The sequence below is a fragment of the Cricetulus griseus genome, chromosome 4 (genome assembly GCF_003668045.3).
Source record: "Cricetulus griseus strain 17A/GY chromosome 4, alternate assembly CriGri-PICRH-1.0, whole genome shotgun sequence".
Taxonomy (NCBI): Eukaryota; Metazoa; Chordata; class Mammalia; order Rodentia; family Cricetidae; genus Cricetulus; species Cricetulus griseus.
This window is the reverse complement of record NC_048597.1, coordinates 23,880,145-23,904,581: the sequence shown is the minus strand read 5'-3', so window position 1 is coordinate 23,904,581 and position 24,437 is coordinate 23,880,145. Positions and strand designations below refer to the sequence as shown.

At 36.7% G+C, this 24,437-nt stretch overlaps 1 protein-coding gene across 1 annotated transcript in view; it reads left to right on the top strand.

Annotated features, from left to right (window-relative positions):
• Gbe1 (1,4-alpha-glucan branching enzyme 1) overlaps positions 1–23,621 on the top strand; it is a 225,698-nt gene extending 202,077 nt beyond the window's left edge. The window contains exons 15-16 of the mRNA XM_027412419.2: positions 15,537–15,654; positions 22,879–23,621. Coding sequence (XP_027268220.1) covers positions 15,537–15,654; positions 22,879–22,935 — 175 coding nt within the window. The 3' untranslated portion in view covers positions 22,936–23,621. The remainder of the gene's footprint in view (positions 1–15,536; positions 15,655–22,878) is intronic.
• The last annotated feature ends 816 nt before the right edge of the window (positions 23,622–24,437 follow it).

Here is a 24,437-nt window from a genome sequence, read left to right as displayed (position 1 = left end):
CTCAAAATTCCAACTGATAGCATGAAAACATACAGTGGCTTTTTGTCTTTGCCCTCTCAGCTTTTGAGAGATTTGGTAAAGGAATTTCTTCAGTGGGTGTTTCTCCACTGCCCATCTGTTAACAGTCTGCCATATTCCTTAGGCAAAAAGAGAGATGTCTTCTTGCTAGTTTTTGTTGTTCCAAGCTTAACATTCTTTTTCTAATCCATAGCATCATGCAAGTCTCATTTGGTTTTGCCCTTTCATCTTCTTTTACCTTTAAACAATTACAGAATGATTTCAGATATAGAAACATGAATAAATTAAAACCCGGTTATTTTATTTCTGACTTTACCAAAGGGTTCTATAATAATTGGGTTTTCTTGCATGCAAATGGAAGAGAGAGTCCTCAGTGTCAAGACTGTATGTATTCATCAAGTCAAGAAAGTCTTTAGAGTCTCAATTCCTAAGAAACTGAATTCATACCTGAAAAAAATTCAAGTTTCTGCAAGAGTCATTTGAATTTCTTCTGTCACTAGGAAATACAAATATGTTGTAGGTGACATGTCTGAATTCTCAGGCAGTCTCAATTTTTGAACCTGTGAATCTTGCATATCAAATGGCAAGGCATCAGCCTGACTCAGATCTTTAGAGAATTCATGGTGGCTGTCTTCCCAGGAACTTGTAAAGGGAGCTATTTTGGCAAGGGAGGAGAAAACTTTAAGTATGCTTTTAGCTGTCTCCCAAAATAATACAATATTTTAAAATTTGAGAGATAAGACTTATTTGTATTGATAAGTTTTTCAATGTGGTCACCATGGTGACTGCCAAAGTATAAGCATTATTTCTTCAACAGCGTTAGTACCTATTTCAAGGAGAGTAGCAAAAACAATAGCAGAGAGCCTTTACATACACACATGTATCATACGTCATTTTAGCTGTTAATCTTCAGTGTACTCATCCCAGGGTTCTTCAGTATGGCGGATGGCAATGTGGTGACGCACAGCTGAGACCTCAGTGCACTTGGTAAACAGGCAGATTTCCCATTTCATGATTAGAAAGCTAGAATATACGTCCCCAGTATATTATCTTGTGATTTCGCATTGTTCATCTGCAAAGAGAAAAACATAGGACCCTTTGTATTTTATGTATCACTGTTTCATTTCTTCACCCAAAATATTACCAAGTGAGCACTGAGTCAAAATTAAAACCTGTGAGGCCCTAAGGAAAACCTGTTCTTTCTAAACACAATGCAAATGGCAGTGCCACTTTTTAGGTTATGTGGGGGAACATTGTATTTTGTGGTATGTCTTCTGAAGGCCTTCTCTTTTCCTTTTACATATTTAGTTTTATATCCCTTTGCAGCCTATAAGGTAACTTATATCAGCTTCCTGTAACAGTCTAAGAGACAAGTCTGTGGGGACCTGAGGCTTTCCCTCCAGCATGTGGCTGATAAAACTCAAGCTGTGTGTTTATTAAAAAGTCCTTCCCCTCCCAGTAATCTTCTGGTACATTTCCCTTTATTTTTATATTTTCTACATGTGTTTTGGCATGTTAGCAATGGTGACATTACTGATGATTATTTCTATAAAGTTAATAATTATTTCAGAACAGTTCTGGACAACATGACTTGCATTAGAAAATTGTTCAAAAAAAAAAAAAAAGAGTGGCAATCTGCACAGGAGTCATCCTGTCTCCTTCCCCACCTCCAGTCATCTGCCACACATTCTTCCTCAGGAATGCTTCCCTATTTCCTTTGTAACCAGTGTCTACACAAAGGAAAACCTATTCTTTTAAAGTAAAACATAGGTATTCAGGTCATCTTCTTCAATTCTTGTGGTTTTCAGTATTCTCGAGTAGTGTATAGATACGTCATGGCTCTAAATGTAACCCCTGTGCTGCATCCAAGTTTACTGTATGAAGGTGCATGCAAACTCAAAGGTAATTTATAAGCATATGACTAGGTCTGTAAAAATGCATATCAGCCTCAAAGCAGAAACAACAGAACAGTCACAGGTTTTTAAGTCATCTGTCAGTATGCTGCTGGGGCGGAGGTGGGCATGATCGTGACAATAGCATCCCCCTTTCCAAATGGCATTTCAACTGTCACAAGATCAGATGCTAAAAGGAGCCATCACAAACATGGCTTGTGAGAAGTATGCGAACGCAGGCCAAAAATAGTTAAAGTGAAGGGAACAGATGAGTAAATAGTTGGATTTGACCTGAGATCTTAAAAATATTTTTATTAAACTGCTGCAAGATGTGCCTTTTAAAATGTAAATTCAGAGTATGACATTTGCAACCAGCATACAGGTTTTCTAATGAGCAAATAAGGTCATGTGGATGACTCACTGGAGTGTGATTGCTGAAGTCGGGGCTGTGGCTGTCTTCCTTGGCTAAGAGAAGCTTTTGAAGTGTGGTTACATAACATGGTTACCCAGCATCAGGACTTTATGAAACATAAAAGCAAAGAAATGAATTTAGGATTAACTGCATGCCACATTGTGTCAGGAGGACACCATGCATGGAAAGGATAATTCCTGGACTGAAGAAATAGAGTCTATTTTCTCCTTTGGTTTTATAGGTTTTAGAAGTTTTGTTAAAACACAGCACACATAGACAGGGATTCCTCCTGAAATGTGTAACAGTGACTCGGAGCATATGCATATGCCTTTCCTTGTTTGTTGTGTGTCTGTGTGTCTCTATCATGCTCTTTATGTGAACAGGGAAACATAAGCAAATGGCAGTTTTATATTTATATTTATTAAATACACATGGATGTACACATGGATGAGTTGACTGCATTCTTTTATTTAGTATCTAGATAACAATATTACTTTTAAATGTTTCTTAGGGGGTTTGTTTGATTTTCTTCCCACTGTTAAAGTCTTCTTAGTTCTCCTTGTCCTTTAATGACAGAAAGGGACTAGCACCCTCTCTTTCTTGGCAAGAGGATTTGATTTGACTTTTTTTCTTCACTTCAGGAATTGAGATGAATCACAAAGTATGGAAAATATTTTGATGATCAAAATATAACTACTATAACATTTTTTAGATTGACCTAATACATATTCATATGATTACAGGCAGTAATGAAGAAGCAGCCCTTTACTCTGTTTGTGTAAACACAAATTTTATATTGTTGCTCAGTGTGGTGCTAAGGAATGTAAGAGTAGCATTGTTCTGAATATTTATTGCAGTGCTATGAAATACTTAACGCCTTTTCTGTATTTGTGCTTATGGGCGTCTAATGCATTGAGTATCTCCTGACTTTGGAAATTCATACACATCAGCTCACTCTAGATTCCTATCCCCCATTTTATGCTGTTCTGGATGAAAATAAATTTATGAATATTGTAACCTCTGAGACAAATACATATTTGCCTTATGATATATTATTAGTAATTGAAGGAGGTTCTTGTCACCAACTTCTAAATTAGGTCCCATTAGGGAAACAAACTACTCTTAGGGATAGGTAGCATGCCCAGCAGTAAATGCCCAACAGAAGGTGAACTCTTCCCAAGGCCCATGTAACTGTTGCAGCCTCCAGATGAAGTAGGTATTGTGTGATTTTGTTGTCTGTAAATGGCAAGAATTTGCTCTTGGTGCTAGAATAGTGTCTAGAATATTACTATCTGAGAGTTCATGTTCCATATCTGCCATTTATTTGTACTAAGGAAGTAGATTATTTTCTTTTCTTTGTTTTCATTTTTTATTTAAATTCTTTAATTACTGCTCATATTTACATATCCATCCCCCATTCCCTCACCCTCCTAACCTCCCATGTTCCCCACCAGGCCCCCCAACCCATCCCCCAACTCCTCCCCAGGGATAGTGAGGCCCTCCACAGGGGACCTTTAAAGTCTGTCATATCGTTTGGGGGAGGGCCTAGGCCCTCCTTGCTGTATCTGGACTTCAAGTCCCTCCATAGGGAATGGGCTCCCAAAGTCCATTTGTGCTCTAGGGATAAAGAGTGGCCCCACTGTTAGAGGTCCCATAGACTGTCTTGGCCTCCTAGCTGGCACCCACATTCAGAGGGCTTGGTTTGGTCCAATGCTGTTTCCCCAGCTTTATGACTAGGGTCTCCATGCTCTCAGTAGGTCAGATCCACTGTTTCTGCAGGTCTCTCCAGCCCTGTCTTGGCTCCTTTGCTCATCCCTCCTTCCTCTCCACAACTGGATTCCAGTAGTATGGTTCAGTGCTTAGCTGTGGGTACCTGTTTTTGTTGTTTTCATCACCAAGGCACAGTACTCATTAGATTGGTGCGATAAATGGAAGTTGATGTGCGTGGAAGTCCCAGGAGTAGTGTCGTGCAATGATGTTGTATTGTGTTATGTTATATTGTATGCATTAGAGAATTTGGACTCAGCAGGTAGACTTCCTCACTACAGCCTGTATGCTCTTATTTCCAAATTTTCCATTTCTGATTCCCCGGTTCATTAACGCGTAATAGTTCCTCTCACCCCCGTTACAGTACTCTAACTGAACACTGTTCCTCGCTAAGCCTCACTTATTCCTATACTGTTTTCCCAGCTTCCCTTCTTATCACCTGCCTTTCTCTATTTGGTAGGACTATTTTAATGCTCCTTACTTCCCTCTCCCAATTTCTTTGTGAAATAACCCCTCCTACCCAAGTCAGTGATCATCATGTTTTCTCTTTTTTGCCACCCTTGCCCTGAAGAAATGGTAGATCCTCTTAGACATCAGAGTTTACACTATGATGACAACCCCTATTGACTGGCATGATTCGGCCTCTGCTCTGAAACCAAGATTCGTGTAGGTGGGTGATGATGTATGAATGTTAGGAGTATTGAAAGCATGGACTCTTATTTTTAGACATAGAACTCAAATATGAACTTTGCAGACTATTCAAATCAAATAGAATTACTTTGGTGAGGAAGTCTTTGAGCTTATTTTAAAATTAGTGTCAGAAGTCGAATTTCCATAGCTCTTCATAGACTTCCACTTACATTGGCCCATCCAATCCTCACATTATGTCAGGAAGGCTGGTCAGGTCTAGTGCTCTTATCCTTAATCTACATATGAGGATCAGAATGATCCATAACTTTCAAAAGGTCAAAGTCCTGGTAAGTGAATATATGAAATTTAATCAAGTTCCTCTCTATCAGCACAGTTTTAAATTTGGAAGAAAAATCTTTTATTGCCTTACAGAAATGCTGTTACTGTATATAGAGTATGTCTTACTAATTAGAATGCTGATTTTACTTGTGTTCTCTCCTCCTCATTGCAGAAGCTAATGGCTTCTCTGACTAAATTCTTTTGGGGGACTGTCTTATACTACTCTAGCTTACAACATTTAAAATCACAGCTCGATATGAATGGAAAATGTTTATAATTTTATTAAAGCATAACTGTTATTAAAGTTGTATAGATTTAAGGTATACAATATGGATCTTGGTACGTGGATATATTGCAAGTAGTTATTGCAGTCAGCCTATGTAGTCTCCACTTCACACAGTTACCTGTTGTATGTTTCTGTGTGTGTGGTGAGAACACCTATAATGAAGACCCACAGTTAGTTTTATTATCAAATCTATTACTAACAGTAGTCATCATGCTGTGCATTAGCTCTCCGCAGTTTATTGACCAAAAGCCTTTCATTTTCCCCACATCTCACACTTGCCCTGCAGCCCACAGCAATCACTGTTCATCTCTCTTAAGAGTTCAACTTGTTTAGATTCTCCATGTAAGTGTTATCTTATAGTATTTGCTATGGCTGGCTCATTTCCCTTAGTATAATATCTCCTGGGTATGTGTTATTGCAAACAGTTCCTTTATGTCAAATATCCAATTATAGATAAACACTGCATCTTTTACTCATTCCATTTTGGACATTGAAGTTATTTCATTTTCTTAGCTAGTTGGACAGTTTTGCATGGGTTATTGGCATCTACATATTCTTCAAACTGATGGCTTTATTTTCTTTGGTTATATAACTAAGACTGGGATTGTGGATTTATGGTTATGGGTCTTCATTATATTTTCCACAGTGTCTGTAAAAGGTTACAGTGGCACCACTCTGCTTCACATGCTTGTCAATGATCACCATTGGACTTTTTGGTAATAGCAATCTGGATACAGATGTGGTGATGCGCTACCCTTGGTTACTATTCCCCAAATAATTAGTGATGTAGAGTACACTTTTCCAAACTTACAAAAAAAGATACCCAATTTCCCCACCACAGAATTTTAATAGATAAATTCTACTCTACGGAGTACTCTGGGCGCCAATGTCAATTATTAATAGATTAAGTAAGTTTGTTCCCAAGCTCTCTGGTCTGTCTCTTTGGAATGTCCCCCCTTACACACACACACACACACACACACACACACACACACACACACACACTATAATGATCCCTACAGTTATTGTATAATGGATTTAACTTTGTTCTTTCTTAAGCTGATATTGTCTATGCCAGATACTCTGTGGTTTCATATACATGTTATGATTTTCTTTATTTTTCTATGAATAATATCAGAGGACAGTTGATAGAGTCACATTGTGGCTATGTATTGCTTTGAGTAGTGTCGCCATTTAACAGTGTTAATTCTAATTCATGGACATAGGCTGTCTGTGGTGATCACTTTATTTCTTGAGCATGTCATAATTTACTGGGTACTTTTGGCTTCTGTGATTACAATTGAATTACTTAATTTTGCTTTTTCCAAATGTCATGGTAACTACAAAACAAAAACAGAAAACATGGTAGAAAAAATATAAAGAGAAAGTAATTAAAGGTTTTTCTATAAGGACAGAACAGTGTAAGGGTATCCAGTGTCCCCTACCCATATTCAATCCCTAAAAAAGTAAAACAATTTGCTGTGGACAAGAAAAACAAATCTCATCTAAACTGGGTGTCTTGATACCAAAATATATTGTGAAGTATATTATATCCAAATTTTACTGCAAGGGGTAAAATTATGTGGGTAAATGCCATAATATTGTAATGAAAAACTCTAATCTCTTCATAGAAAAATGTAACTAGTAGAACTAACAAACTGATTTTATAAAATAGAGTTATGAAAAAATCACACACTAGTCGTTGCAGTTATACATTAGAAATGTATTGTTGAAATTTTTAACGAAAGTTATGTTATTTAAAGAAATAATAAAGATATTTTGGAATTAGTTAACTAGTTTTAAACATACTTAAAATTATTTAGTAACTTTTTAAAACAATATATTCATTTTTTTTAAGCCAAGATTATTTCAGCTTCAGTATCAAGCTCACCATTTATATTACTAAGGGCAAAGAGGATTGGATTCAATGTTCCTGTAAAACACAGGCAATTCTGGTCTCTGCAGCTATCTTTATAAGCTGTGGTGCATGTTCTTCCTAGAGTTGTAGAGTTTATGGTGTCTGTGTTACCTACACATCACTGGTATACATTTACATGTTCAGGGTCTCACATCATAGATATGTCATGTGTAATTTAAGAGAACTAAATAATACCTATTTTGCTCTATGAGATAAATAGTTCTGTCTATAGAAGATTTTCTCATGATGATTCTTGTCTTTTGGCTGTCTCAGCTAACCTACCTAAAGCATATACAGATAGAGCAACCTATGTTGGAATGGAAATCTCAGGACAACCAAATAGTCTAAGAAGATTCATGAAAATTAAGTAAGCCTGAAAAATAATAAATATATAATGAGAGGCTTGATTCAAAATTATGTCAGAATTTTGACTGATTTCAAGTTTTGCAAATCATCTGTTTGACAATCATAGCTAAAATATGAATTCTCATTATGAGTGACAAACCATGCATTTTCAGAATAAATTAGCACCATTCTCCTTTCTCATTCATATATATATATATATATATATATATATATATATATTATGTGTGTATTTTACTACATCTGTCTAATAACATATGGTTGTTTTAAAGTTGACATTACTGTATAAATAGTAATATACCCATGAAAATTTTTTGTAAGACTCACAAGTGTATATTCACTTATATATGTGTGGTTTAACTCTCTTTCTTTTAAAAAATACATGTGAGCTATATTAAAAACTTGGACTCCACCATCAGCCTGATGCCATCATGGGCTATGTGCCCAGAAGTTCCCAGTAGTGACTGCGGTGATGATGCATGTGGGCTGTCGTGGTCCCACACACATATCCAAACCTGCACATGTCTTCACCATAGTTTATGTGAAACTACCTCAGCCTGGACTCATTCAGCTTCCTCATGCACTGAGTAAGATCCACATAGCGATATTCTTGAAAATTAAAAATGAAAAAAATTAATATGCTTCTGTTACTTCACACATTAAAAAGTGATACTTATAGTACCACAAATACAGTGATGAATTTTAACATTTTAAGTATCTTAATATTTATCTGCTTTAAAGTAGAATGATACAGTCAAAATGTGTATTCTGCTTCCACCTATTCAAAACTATGTTTTGTCTTTCTGATATTCTGTGTTTAAGTAGAATTACTAAGAAAGCTAACCAACCAAACTGATAGTGAAGGTGTTTCAATTTGTCTTGCCTTTAATAAACTATTGGTCATTTATTCCCCATCATCTAAGAATTATGTAAAATGTCAGTTACTTTATTAAGAATTAATTGCTTCATATTTACATGTAGTTGTTTAACTACTGTTATCTATCTCAAATGGGTATTTTTTACCAGTCTATCCTAAAGGTTAGAAAATAGTTTTAAACATTTAAGGATTACAGATAATGAAATGAAATTTTTAGAGTGCTTCTTTATACAAATATAAAGTGTCTAATTTTCAAACAGTTGTGTGTGCTGATTGATAAACCTTAAATGTAGAAATTTGTAAACAATAAGAAACCCTTAGATTCTAGTTAGAGAGGAGGCTGTAGAAGAGAAAATCCATGTTGTAAAGAAAGAACTGGCTTAATTGATGGTAGAGTGTGATGAATTGTTAGTAGAATTACTTTTGCAGTTATGTCTTCTGAGAGAGCAGTATGCAGTGGCCAGGTCTGTAATTATCAATAACCAGAGCCACCACAGAGACAAACTTTAGCAGCCTCCCTGTGCTAGAGGCTGCCCTAAGCATGTGTTTAGATTCCTTCATTTAATCCCTGCAAACATGCTATGATCTCTTCCCTCATTTTCAGAGGAGAAACTGAGGCTCATGGAAGTCAGACAATGCTCATAGACACAGATAGTAATCGACACAACTGAATTTAGAGCAGGTTTTTTGGATCAAAAACCCACAGAGTACTTGTGAATGCTGTCTCCTTTGCTTGGCTGTTGGAAATGGCTGTTGGAAATTACTGCTTATAATTGTCTGTGTTTGAGAAACTGTCATACTCCCAACTATCTTTGTTTCTAGACATGTTTTTATTTCACTCTGTTGTAGGCTTTCTGAGTGTTAAGTTTAGGGTACGATTACTTGGGGAAAAGTTCATGGGGTAGGAGGCTTCTTCACATTTGCCGAGTAACTCATTGGTGCAGGGTCCTGTAAAAGCTAAGGCTAGGCCCTGTATCTTAACTGTCTCTGCCTCCTGACACTGGAATTACAGATGGGTGCTGCTACACCTAGGATTTTAGTAGATACTGGGGATAAGATCTCAGATCTTATGCTTGCATTGAAAGATCTTTCCCATCAAGCCATCTTTCCAATGTGGGACAAAGTACTTCTTTATAGTCAAAATCAAAATTAGTTTTTAGTTTAAAAGTATGCTAGAATTTTGGTATTTTAGGCATTTTTTTTCTTTTTTGAGGATAGTACAAAATGGTTTTGATAATAAGGTTTCTGATTTGAAAGAAAACTCTTCTGTTGTCTTTCTTTTTAAGTTCTAAATAATTGCTATTGCTTCCTTAGATGGCTGAATTCTAAGTATGTAGATAATGGTGGTATGGACAGAATATATTTCTAGAGCTAGAAGTGGGGTGCTTGGGTGTTGTTGCATTTCTCCTTTTTCGAGCTATTGTAAACCTGTGACTTCTTTTAGTTTAAGCTACATAATCTCAAAAGATAATGAAACATGACAAAATAGAATAGCCAGAAATATTCTGTAAAGTATTTAGAACATGTCTCCTATTTGTAGATAGAGCTGCATAGCCCTTGGTATTTTGTATTGCCTTTCAATCTGCTGTTTACAGATGTATGTCCTTAAGCATAACCAAGAATAAACTAAAATTTTGCATGAAAATTCATTTCACCAAGCGTACTCACACACTAATTAACATGGTAGATAATGACATTTGATCAAGACAGCCTTTGAGCTTGCTTTATTGAAATTCACATTTCACAGTTTCAAGAAATGTCTAAGTAATACATCGATCTTTCAAAGATTGGAATTTATTTTGTAGTCTAACACCAGCAAGCTTTTATTGATGAAACAGGCACATCCTAGCTTAGAATAGATAAGTGCTTCTATTTGGCATATAATTAAATCTGCTGTTGTCATTTAAACTTTTGATGAAGTAATTGTTCTCAAACTTGAATGTCTATGTAGGTCGTGCATGGAAATGTTGCCTCTTTCTAGTATTCCATGATTATTTTGAGCTAATAAGGCTAAGAAAGTATTCCGCTATAGAAAAGTTGCATGTTGACTTACTAAATTTTAAAATATTGAATATATTCAGAGGTAAACCTCCCATTTATTTTTCATATTCTTACTCTAAATTTATATTAGAAACTATATGCTATTGAAGAATGCTATTTTTTCATTGATGTCTAAGAGAGAACATACAAAATGCTTTTCATAAAAGGACATATAGTCATATATGTCATATTATCACTAGTGGTTTCAAAAATAATTAAAATATTAGAGCACTCCTTTACAAGATTGAGTTTTGAAAAAAGAAATAAAGCTAGACATGCCTAAAACATACCTGTATCACATGCATCTCCACCCTGACAGACACGTGCATAACATGTACCTAAATACGTCACAAAGCTTTGCTGTCTGCATTTTGAAAGAGACCAAAAACAGCAAGAAAAGTTGTGGTTTCCAGGACTTTTATACAAATTATAGTTTAACTCATTATAAAATGAAAGATAGATCTGGTTTAGATGCTATCTAGCTATGACCTTAGATTTTATGGATTACACACGTCTACAGATAAATTCAATTTGTGAAATGTTAAAGGGAAGCACATGTTTGAGCATTGTGGCAAATTCCATACTGGGTAGTCATCTTCAAGCTATTAAAATTCTAAATCCTTCCTTGCTTCCCACCAGCTATTCTTATTCTACCAAATAGACATTTGCTTACTCATGGTTACTTCAATTACAGTGGGTCTTAGAGTATTTACATTGTTTTTCTCTCTTGGGTATAGGTATCTCTTCTGACATCATTCATCCCCCTGAGTTATCAAATGAGTGTGTTGATTAAGGAATTATATACAATGATAATTGATTTACATATCAACATTCTATTATATGTTTTTCACATTATATTATGTCTTTATTTGGGATATATCTTACAAGGAATAGTACAGTTATGATACATTTCTCTTTACTAGAGATAGATAAAAATTTTGTCTTAAAATTGATGATTTCTGAGAGTTGAAGATATTTGGTATGTTACTGGCTCTGCCATCTTTATGGTCATGTAGTCATTGGAGGGCCCCTCTTTCTGTCAGTCAGTTGGAAATCTCAGGGGTTGTACCTTATGATAAATTTCTTCTGTTTCATCAGTGGAAGTGAAGTAAGTTTGGCACTGAATGATTTAAATGATAGCACTTCTTACATCAAATGCTCACACTTTGAACAGACACTTTATCAAGTGGCTGAGCAAACACAGCAGCTTTTGAAGTATTTGAAGAGCCATTGAATTTGAGAGTCTTCATGCCTTCACTGTTCTTTAATCTTATTAGTGTAGGCCTCCTTCAGAATAGGCTCTTCCTTGGTTTAAATTTAAGGACATAGATTATAAAATAATGCTTAAAACTTCTTATCTACTTCAACCTGTTGATAGATATATCAAATACTTAGGAAGCTCTTGAATTTAAAATAAGAAGTCATAATATTTTAAATTGCTATCCAAATTGGTAGGAACCTATTTCATCACCCCCCTTTTTTTTACAGAAAAGAGAAATCTTAAAATTCTATTATTCTTTTCTTACTGCATTTTCCAAAATTAAGCAAGGAAAAAAACTGGTTCAGTACTTTGTGTTCAGAAGTGAATGGTCAAGTGATGAGACTGGATCTTAAAGTAACAGAATAAACTTCTGATAACAATGTTGGAAATGTCCACCCTGCAAGTAGTCTAACTTAGATGGCTATAACATAACACTTTTCTTATCTTCTCATAGTGTATTTACTCTGCCTGTAGAACTGAGCAAGAAAGAGCACTCACCGTCACTCTGCTTGCATCTCCCATACACTGTATAGTCAGCTGCAGAGAAAGGGGTAACCAGATCTTCCCCTGAATTTTGCTTGGCACCCCACTCTACCACTTGCCTAGTTGTCTGTTGCAGGGCAGGAATACTCTCTGCTTCCACTTTTCTTTTATAAATTGTGTACCCGCCTCCATATTTTTAGTTCTGTCATGTGTAGCCCTAAATTCTTGACTGCTTACATCTGTCAGAGATTAGTCAACCTTGTTATCTTCGAACATTGTTAACCTAATTCGTTTGTCAGATTTGGTCTTTTGCCTGACCTTCAAACTTGAGTCCTGACTCCTAGGCTAAATTTCTTGTTATTCAAACAATGTTTGGCTTAAATGTGCAGCAGTATCAGACTTAATCAGATATTACATATTAACATCTTAGTCCAGCCTCCAAGTCTGTCTTATGCAGACTGTCAAGTGTCCCTGTTCTCTTGGACTGTCTCTTTCTCTGTATCTTTCCCCACTTCATTGCATGTCTCTATTTCACCTTGACTACAGACATGCATATGTATGGCTGGTCTCCCCTCTAGAGGATGTGAATTACATATAAACTAAGACCATCTTAACAACTGCCATATCTTCCATGCTGTCTTGTACATCTTATATTTACAGTAAGTCAATGAGGGAGTAAAGATAATTTATTCCCCATTTCTCTAAAATAAAGTCTTGCTATTTGCAGTTTAACACCTGTTAGTGAATTGGGACTTTCCTGACTGTCAGTTTGAATGGTTTATTGAGAACATCTTTCACGAAGGCAGTTCTTCTAGGTGTTACAAGGTAGCTACGGATAATAGCAGTTTGTTGATATGGCCCTGAGAAGTTAGTTTTTTATTTGTGTAATTTGAAAGCACATTAAGAAAGATGATTTGAAATAAGTTAAAATTATCTGACTTGCAATTTTCAAACTATTTTCTTTAAATATTTTGAAAGACATTGAGGGAATACAAGTTAGGGAAGATTTAAAATAAACAAATGAAGTCAGCTGTTCCAATAACCTTCTCTTGAGGTATTTAGTCCAATTTTAAGAAAAAAGTAAAGTTTCTTGATGCTTCAATAACATGCCATAGCAAATAACAACTATAAAATGCCTTCCCAACCATTATCTTTAATGTTTCACTTTGGAGAAACTTCTGAATTTAAGCACTATATTTCCTTAAGGAAGCTGTTGTGTTCCCTGGGTAATAAAGATAACAGAGCTGAACCCAGAACAAGCTTTTCCTTGGAAATTATGGAACAGAAAACAGTCTAGTTGGTTTCGAAACTTCTGTATCTTATTTTAGAAACTTTTCCTCTATGACTATAAATTACAGACATACCAAGTAGACTGTAATTATTTTCAGTATGAGGGTCCCTTTCAGTGTCAAAAAAAGAAATATGCCCTTGTATGATTATTATCCTTTCTGTATCACTGATTTGAAAACATATAGTCAAAGGTATAATCTTGAATTATTTAAAAAAAAATATTGTGTTTTAATAACCAAAGACAAGTCTATGTTCAGACAGTGACTAATGTATATGGATCTTCTGTCACCTAAAATAACACCTGTCCACACAGGAAATACAGCTACCCTTTGGTAGTTCCCAATTCAGCTACTGATGTTGAAGATATGCTTGCCTTTTGTGGCCTTTACCAAAATTTGTTTTACTAACCTGTTATTTGTTGATAACTTAGTACAGTAGTTTTAAAAACATATTCTGGGGCTTTATTCTTTTTATTTTGACTTTTTAAACATCAGTCTATTTGGCAAACTAGAATGAAGAACAAAACTAAGCTTTATTTTGGTCTTCTTGTGGCTTCACTTATCCACACTGCAGTAGTGTACACCAACTATATTTTCCCATAAAACTTATTAATGGGCTTGAGTCATTTCAGCTGCATTGACTCTAGAATGCACTGGTACTTTCTAACCCAGAACACATCCTTTAATCCCCATCCCTCATCCATGCCTCCTGTGAGCACATAGCATCCTCATCAGCAGCACCAGTGTGAATCAGAGCAGACTGACTTGGACTGACAGAGTCCCAACTTCCAGCAAGTTTCCTGTGGTGTCTCCATCTGCATCTCTGACCCAGGCCATGGCTTCAAAAGGATGAACAGGTTGGGCCGTTGATCACTGCTCACACACATGCATATCTGGATCTTTTTTCCTATATGGAATATGTGTAAAATTTTGTGGTCCTGAAGATTCATGTTCCAGGAAAGAAAACCAAACTGCCTTAGTACTATCTTTATTCATCATAAAGCTAGAGGAAACAAACTTTGTAAGTACCAATAAGTATTTACATGTGGACGTTTATATCAAGTACTATTTCTAGTCCCTTGAGGTTAGTAAAGCAGCCTTTAGTTATCTTCTGGTTGTTCATCCATGATCACTCACTCACTATGAAATAGGTGCCGGTAGTCTGAGAGGATACTGGGCTAGCATGCTGGAGACCTGTTTAATCCTTGGTAATGCAAGGGAAGAATTGGGTGTTCAATTATAACAGATTCCATGACTGCCACAGATGTCCACCGGTGGCAATGACAGTGTGTTTATCTGCTGGTGCTGTACTAATAGTAGTATGTGGTCTGGGGCCAGGAAGTTAGGGTCATGGTACCTGGAAATCTCCCAACCATACTTTTTCCATGTCATTGTTTGCCCCTCTTCTATTCAGGTTCTAAAAAATCTCCATGAATTCAAAAATGAGGAAGAAGTTTAAAAGTTCTTCCAAATAAGCATTAAACAGAAGTCCAGTTATGCATGCATGTGTGCATTTTAAAATATATTTAATGCATTTTAAAGACATATAACTAACAAAGTAACTAGGTATCACAGTAGTATATCACAATTGCATATTAAGTGTATTCCTGGTGGTTTTTCTTGATAGAAATCTTCCCAATGAATCCCGTTTCTCTTCGGTGAGGGTCAGAATATCAGCTAGTGGAGGGGTTGCTTCCAGAGCCAACGAGAGTCTTTATCAGTAGGGATACTCAGTGCCAGGCTGCATGATCTCCCAATGGGCTGGAGGAAGTAAGTGTATGACCTTTCCGTGCGGGATGGGATATGTGGCTATATCATATCTAGAAGCTCTTTCAAACAGGAACCTCTACAGTGTTTGAGAAGGATGAATACACAACAAAATCACGTTTGACATTGTTCAGAGTTCATCCACAATGTCTCCTTCCACTTCTGCACTGTTGTGGATTCCTTAACAGCTGCACATTCAAAATTGCACTGGATTCAGATGCCGCGGAATATGGAGGACACCAGAGACTAGACCACAACACTGATTACTTTGCTGAGGCTTTTGAACATAATGGCCGTCCCTATTCTCTTTTGGTAAGTAAGTTTTTTCTTAGATGTTTTCATTCTATTTTAACTTAATTCTTTGTTTCTGTAGTTATGGTTTTGTTAAAAGAAACAACTCTAAGTAGTAACACAGGGCAGGGGCTAAAAGATGGGGAAAATGAAAAAATGTGGTGAAAGACACTGTGTCTTAGGAAAAATAATACTAAAGGGTATTTAGGTACAATTGCAAAAACTTGAATATTGATAGCGTTTAAAGTTATTTATATGGGTGTGAGGTGAAAGGTTTGTCTATTTATATAGTAATTTAATTATTGCTTCCTCTAGAGTATATTTCATTAACTGGATTTCTACATTAATGCCTATGTAATGAAGTTTAATTTAAAACATCTTGAAGAAATAGATAATTTATATCTTTTCTGTCATCTAGTAAAGTGAGGACTGGATTCTTTGTAGTTACAGATTCTCTGGATTATTCATGTAACTGAGAAACACTTTATTTTTTTTATCTTAGGAGTTTTGTTACACTGCAGTGCTGAAACAGAGTTTAGCAACATTTTCGTCAGGAAGAGACTTCATTCAATTTATGGTCCCATGCTAGGCTTAGGTCGTATATTAATCACAATTGCTTGGCCTGACTGATGATGTGCCTGTCTTTCCATTCCCTCTCTCTGTTTAGCTCCTCAAATCGCCATTGTTCTCTTTTACTGTGAGAGATAGTCTCTTACATCCATGACATCACGAAATTATCTAGCAAATATGTGGCTATGTCATAGTAAGCACATTTTTATAAATTGGTCACTTTCTTTCTTTTTTTTTTTTTTTTGTTAAAGTTCCTAAGTTGGGCATTAAAATCTGGTGACCCAGGTTCCATTTTTATTCTATACCCTACCACCTGAAGTTGAACAAGTATTTCATTTAGTAAAGTATCATATTATGGGTGGAGGGGTCACCCATAAATAAATGACAAGACTGCCACAATGACAACCAAATAGTGAAGGAAGCACAGTGGCTCGGCAGACTCAGCTGCTGTTCCTATGTGAGTGTGTGTTAATAGCTCTGGTGGGGGTTTAGGTTGGCACAGGGAGTGTCTGTGAATAGTTTAGAGCGAGGGCTCATGAGTACTATCCACTTTTGAAGAACTGCTGCTGCATCTTGTCAGGCCAGTCAGTCTTGACATGTGCAATCCGACTGGTAAAAATAGTTCATTCCGTAAGTGAGGGAGACAATTACCTAGAAGATGTGGAATAACCAAAAAGGTAAAAGACTCCTGAGGGGTTTAGCGAGATGACTCAGCTTGAGGTGAGGAACCTGAGAAGCGGCAGCCTGCCACAGTAAAAATGAACTTAATTCGCTTGGATTTGACAGAAAGAGTTAGAAAGATTCAGCAAAGTTCCTCTGTAGATAAATTTACCAAACGTTCCCAAATCTCAACAGAATTTTGCTGTGGAGAGGCTCTGGTGCTACAGGGAAATGATGACAAAGTGTCATGGAAGAGACCTGGAATCTAGTGCCCTGTCTGGTCTGCCACTTGCTAGCTTTAAGTCCTCGAGTAATTTAACTTGTGTGCAGCTGTTTCCCTCATCTGTAAAGGAGGACGTATAGGACTGTCCTCTCTATGGCAAGAGGACTCCTAGGAAGCACAAACCCATCCACAGGGTCAAGCTTTTCAGAAACAACAAAAGGTCCTTACCTGTGTGTTTAAGTCCTTATGGTCGTGTGTTTCAACATATCATGGATGTCATTTTCAGATATTGAACATGTCAGGACACTAAGTACCTTGAGGATGCTTGGTTACAAATACTTTCTCCCAAGGTGGAGGAAGTTGCTTTCATTGATAAGCACTCAAATTCATTGGTGTAGATAAAAAAACATTTTGGCATCCATTCAGTTTTTCGGGAGAAAACAGTCTAATAGTTTAATAGACATAATTAAAACTAGCCAACAAGCCAGGGTCTTGGCAACCAGGTTACTTTTTAGGCTCTAATTGAAGTGATCTCACAGACATGGCACACAGCTTCTAAATTTGCAATAGTACAGACACTGTCCCTTCCCCCTTGGTCTCAGGAATACATCACAAACATAGAAGACCCCACACACTACAGCTGTGAGCCACCTCAGTCACATGGAGAAGGGGAGCCTGCCTTCCTCATAGCAGTGTCGGCTTCGCAGAGGCTGCAGATATTTCAAAAGTGCTCATCTACTAGTGTTCAGGTCCAAATGAAGTGATCACTAGGAGGGCGCTCAAATGGACCGGGAACTATATATATTGCCAATTATTCTCTTAAGCAATCAGAATAAAGGGCAGGGAACAAGAAACTATGTGAACAAAACATCTGCCACAGGAATGCCTCATTATAGTGAAACTCCTTCTTAAACGGATTTGTGAGTGCTGGAATCCAATCAAGTGCTTGACAGTGACCCTAGGTACACTGTGGTTCATACAATCACCAACAGTTTGACCTCTGTGTCCTGCACTCCCCAAGTAATGAAAGGAAGAGTAGCTATAACTTTCCCTCATTCCATGAAATTTCTGCCCATCATAACCGGTTCACAGCATTTGCTAAAGCTTAATGTGCAAGCTCAATAATCCAAGGATCTGCTGAGTAAGTGTCAAATCTGCTTTCAAAGACAGCAGCAAACACAGCTCAGAGGAATCTTAAAATACACCTGCATCCTGCGGCATCAGCAGGTACTGCCTGGAAGCTGCCTATGATTCCTTACTGAGGACCATGAAACCAGTGCTAACTGGATTCTCACCACCATGGAAACACATTTGGCAAGTCAGGGCACCCCACAGCTGCTGAAGTGTAGGGCTGAACTCCTGCAGTCTGCTCTGCTGATAATTTTGGGGAGCTCCATTTTAACGTAATCACTTCTCCATATTGTGGGTTCTGACATAGGAACTGGTATGTTAACCTCTGTGTTAATTGGCACATGCTGGATGAACATAGTCCCTTTCCCTTCTCTGCCTCATAAGTTCAAGTTACCCAGCGTAAAGGAGAGCTCAGGAGCTACAAGGTTCCATGAATGTGCTTCCCTTACAGCCACTAAGGCCAATGGCAGTGATGAAGAAAGGATGGAAGCAGGAGACTTGGCATTAATTACATTGTCAGCTTGGCTCCTTCCCAGCATGTACTGTTTGTGCCTATTCTAAATGTGGAGATTCACAAGGGTTTTCATTTAAATGGGGGCTCTCACAAAGGTGTATTTTCTTTTGTCCCTCACCTATAAAGATTGAAAATACAATTTAACAGTTGGAACATATCTTTGACACTATCTATAGAAATGTTTACTTATTTTAGATTAAAAAATCATTTAATACATAGAATTTAGTTTCCTTAATATTTCTGTTAATATGTCCTGCATAGAATCCTATATAGAGTTTATTTTAATATTTTAATATGTAGTAATCAAATGAAATTAATTGAAATATTAATATGGATTTACTTCTCTCATAACTCTGAGTAAACAATGGGATCTAATTACATTTTTTTTCTCAAAAAGTACTTCGTAAGCTAACATATATATGAAAGCTAAAGCTACTGCAACTGTCACCTTTAAAAAGGAAAACATCAACTATTCAAAGGTCTAATCTATTTTTCAGTGAATAATATTTCAATCCTACTGAATGGGATGATGCTAAATTTAGCACACTTTCTAATATATTTTTAAAATTCATTGTGTGGCATTATGCCTAAATGTCAAAATATCATCATTGAAAGTGTTAGGCACCATGTTTTCCAAAATTAAGTAATGAGTTTTGGAACTCTTTCATGATCCTAAAGAAAAATAACACAGTATGGGCTGACATACTGGATCACTATGTGATCATGTAGTTTTTGAGCCACACTAGTGGTTACTGTAGTAGTTAAGTCTTTGACAATTAGCCAAAATAAGTAGCTGATAGATTAACATGCATTTGACAATAAATAATTTGGATGCCCTTTACTTTGAATCAGGTCAGTATGACTATGTGTAGCCAATGGACTTCATAGACAAACATTACATGGTCTCATTTGTACTTTATGTGGGCCTCACTATATATGTAAGGCTGAAAATCTAATATGTTTTACAGTACATATGGTCTATAGCATACATACTAAATCTTTTCTAAATATGTGTACCAAGATGTTAGTTATATTTAAACATACTTAAACATTTATGTTTAAATCTACTTATGTCTGTGTCTCTCCTCTTGCCATACAAATCAAAACTGTTTCGGAATTTAAATAGTGAGATGAGCCAGTACTTATGCATTAAGTTTTAGAGGCCCCAAATTTGTTCCTGTTTCTAATGATCTCATCATGAGGATTAGCACTGATTATCTTCAGCCTTTAGTATAATTGGCAGTCATTTCCTAACCACTAAGAAAATTGATTTACATACAAAAAAACCAATAAAGAATAAAACTCAAAGATTCACAAATAGCCAGAGTGGAGAAAAATCGCTTGCTTCTGGGGGGAAAAAATGCTGCTTTGACAATTAGCCAAAATAAGTAACTGATAGAGGCTCCAGAGCAACATAAGCACACGTGGTAATTAACAGTGCAGAAGAAAAAAAAAGTTACTACACAATATTCCTGTTAAGATATTATATGATTACCAACCAGAGGGTTTTGAACAGATAGTATTGAAGTCTATAAGTGTGACTAGAATTGGAGGCACAAAGTCCCTCACACAGAATGGTCAGCATCATTTAGTGGGAATTCTCAGAACAGTTTTAATCATTTAAAGAATGAAAACTTGAAATTCTTATACTGTCTTGTTTTCAATTTTTAAAATTGAACTGGCTGAAATATCTAAGGTTGCAAAGAGAAGTCTTCTTAGAAATCATAGTTGTTACTTATATCCTGTTAATAAGTCACTATGAAGATACGAATCAAGCTAATGTAATTGCCTCCAATCCAAATAAGAGACTGAGTGGCCCCTTTCTGATGTATCACTGTGCTGCACACTGAGACGGACCAATCAGTATTCATCCCCAGTCTGATTAATGTGTCTCGTTGTAGCTTCTTCAGGAGACTTGAACTGCCAGGTTCCTGTTGCCAGTATCATGGACACTATCTTCTCAGAATGACTTTAGGGAGGAGAGTGTGAAATGTGTGTGTCTGATTGCTGGTGCTAGGTAGAAATTTAGATTGCGCTCTGATAAAAGATTGTTTGTGGTAGAACCTCCCATCTCACCTACTAGTCAACTCAGTAACTTCCATCATAACACATAGACAGCCTTCCTTAGACATTTACCCTTCAGAGGGATAGGTTGCTGTCTAACAGTGCACTGAGGGAGCTTAGGGAGAAATGAGCTTTCCTGCCCACTGGTCCCTTTGGTTTCTTCTCCTTTGCTTTGATCTGTTTCTGTTGTCTGTGGCTTCCTTATAGAGGGTCTCAATCCCCTGGATAAGGTCTTTCTAGATCCATGGAGTAGTCAGTCCTTCCCTATTCATAGATCCCTCCAGCGTCCCTTTGTTGAAACAGTCTCCTACATCCTACCTTAAATACCGTGGTGTCTTAATAAAAAGAATACCCTTTTGGATGAAATGAATTGCAGTAGCAGTTGAATTCTAATATGGCTTAAAAGCCAGTAAACATCAATATAATGTATAAATTATAGGTAAACAGATGGTGGCATTGAAATAGTAAGTTTCCTCACATGTAATGACTATGGGGGTGTAATATTTATGCTTTTTAAAATATGTGATTGAAAATCAGACTGACACCAAACTAAACAGTGACTGTTATCATTTGTAAAATTTTTATCAGATGAATATTACTTTACAAATCACTGTTACATGTAAGGAAAGGTTAGAAATCCTGACCTCTAGCCATTTAGTTCATAAAATAATTTTATTTAAATGACATTTTTTAATGGACTGTGTTTAAATGTTTAAAACTAACCAGTTCCATTGGTCTGTCTGACTGCTTTTGTAAGCAAGGTTGGAATTCTTTACTGTAAATATCTTAGACAAAACAGAGGCCATCTGCAAAGTTAAGGTACATTTGACATGGTTATTTTTCCTTTGAAGCCATGTTTTTGTGTTTTTTATTTTTTTAAAAAAGACATTTTTTAAAACCCCCAGGGAAATGTTCAAGTAGAGATAAAATACGTGAATACGGTAAAATAATTAACAAAGAGATGGGGAAAGTTCTCAGTGATATCAGCAATCTATCATATTTACGTTGCTAGTACTCAGGTCACAAAGTTCATTCGTTATAAATTTTCCATAGATTGTTTTATGAGTGGCCACATTAGAGGGCTTTGGAAGTCTGAACATACCAGCCCGCTGTTGTTCCTCAGCATGTTAACTGTTCTTTTATGTAGTCATTAGTGGTGGCTACCTTTCCTAATAGCACCTGATAGTTGTGAGAATCGAGAGATATTTCACCCCTGCTTCCAGGTCCAATGAGGAAGGATAGATATCTGGAGAAAAGAAAAGAACTAAAGCAAAAAAATCACAAATTGTGTGAAGGGTTCAGAGGGAGACAAACGGCTGCCGTGACTTAAAGTGACATGGAGAACACTCCATATCTGGGATTCTCTGGGAAATCTGCCCATGAGTCTAGGTGTTATTAAGACCCCAAAGCTGTAGGAATCAGTAAGCAAAGTATTCAGAACATAAGGTATATTCTAGACAAGAGTGAGAGGAACATAAAGACTGCTGTAGCTGGGGATGCGTGGAGCTGGTGAGAGGCAGGGGCTGAGCTGAGGTTGGAGGGAGGAGAGCAGTTTCAAGAGGGCTATCTCAAAGGAAAGTCCTTTATTTTGTTCGCTTGTTTTGCTCTTTTCTTTCTGTTTTTTAATGGATTAAGACACACCTAGGATCCCTTATGTTACATTCCAGCTTTTGTTCTTAAATTTAAAAAAGAAAAAAAAATGGTAAGATTACATATTGTCTTAGTGAAGAGCAATGTTCTTTTGAGTACCCTGTCGTTGCATTTATTCTTCTAATCATCACAACCTTGTGAACTGCAGGCAGACCTTCTGCAGCCCCTAACAGTGAAATGTGGTTTAGGAGAGCCCATTACCTCAATCCTAGGAGGAATTTCATCTTTTGTTAATAGTATGGAGCCCTCTAGTGGTGATTGTTGTAATAGCGTTCGATTGCTGCCAAAACATTCGAAACGATGAACATGAGCCTTCTGATGGCTGGTCACTCTAACCTTGGTCGTATGTCAGGCTGCATGATGTCTCTGTCACTTTGTTACGACAGAGTGTTCAGCGTTTCTTCCCGTTACACCGATGTGATTGTGTTGACAGGTGTACATTCCAAGTCGAGTGGCTCTCATCCTTCAGAACATGGATCTGCCAAACTGAGGAAACCTGAACTCAGCCCACCTCACACAAACGGGTCGGCCTGCCTGATTTCTGCTGCCACGGTGTCGATAATGCGGAAGCTTTGCAAAAACACGGCTGTCTAGCCAAAACATCAAGCTGAAATTCAACTTTGGAATATGCAAATACATATAACTTGTTTCTGAAGTAGATAAGAAGAATGTGTTTAAAATACTAGCAAAGTGTGTCGTGAAGCCTTCCAAGAAATTAGGATTTGCAAATGAAGTATAATGTATAATAATTTTTAAATGTTATTTTACTGGCAAAGTATTTGATCATTTTATTTCAAATTTGAATTATTCATCATGCATGATTATTTTTGTAGTAATAAGACAGTATTTTGTGACATGGATGTTTGGTGGCCTTATTCCAGTGTCTATTGGTCTGAATTATGAGGTACTGAGTTTGTTTCTCTTTTCTTTTTTTTCCAAACTGTGTTTAGAAATCCTGTATTAAATATGTAGCAGTAACCTAAAAATGCAATTCTTATAAATGATAATATGAAATTCTTATCTGTGCCCTCATTTTGCATTAAGCTTTATCTTGTAATCTGTCAATACACTGTTTTAGTAAATGCCGATATTCAGTCTTGCTGATGACTTGAAATGGTAATTGTAGCATTTCAGAAAATGTCTTTCATTTCAACCAATAAAAAATGCTAAACTGCATTGGCAAATGTTCATTTTATTGTGATATAAGGAATGATTTGCAATTAATATTAGTGTCCGTTATCTCAGCTCTGATACCTTCTCTACATAGATTCACGTGCTCATGATGGACCAGGCAGCTAGTATGTTTCCTTTCTTTGGAAAGCATTTTGTAATTTAAAATCATTTTAACCAGGGTCCTGGGGGGATGGCCCCGTGGCTTAGAGCACCTGTGAAAGCAAAAGAAGCAGTGTTCAGAGATTGGAGAGATGGTTCAGTGGTTAAGAACAAGGGCTGCTGCTGCAGAGGACTAGAGTGTAGTTCCCAGCACCCACAGCAGGGAGCTGACAGCTGCCTGTGACTGCAGCCACGGGCTTTCCAGTATCATTTTCTAACCTCCAGGAATAGCAAACATGCACATACCCACATGTAGGGTATGCAAAATTAACATTAAAAATAAAGTCTTTAACAAATGATGATGAAAGTTCGAATCCCGAGCCCTCACATTAAAGCTAGGAGTGATTGGGTACACCTGTAACCCCAACTTTGGGGACAGGTGACAGACAAATAAAACATTGGGCTTCATTAAATGAAAGACCTGGGTCTTAAAAATGGGAGATAAAGAAAGGAAGGCTCCTAGCTTCTTCTTCTGGCTTCTGTGTGCATGGTAATGGATATGCTGTCATGCTCACTAACATGCCCTACACACGAGTGCATAATCAAAACACACACACACACACACACACACGCATATATATATATATATATATATATATATATATATATATATATATTTCTAACTATTAAGAGAAAATCATATTAATCAAATCAGATATC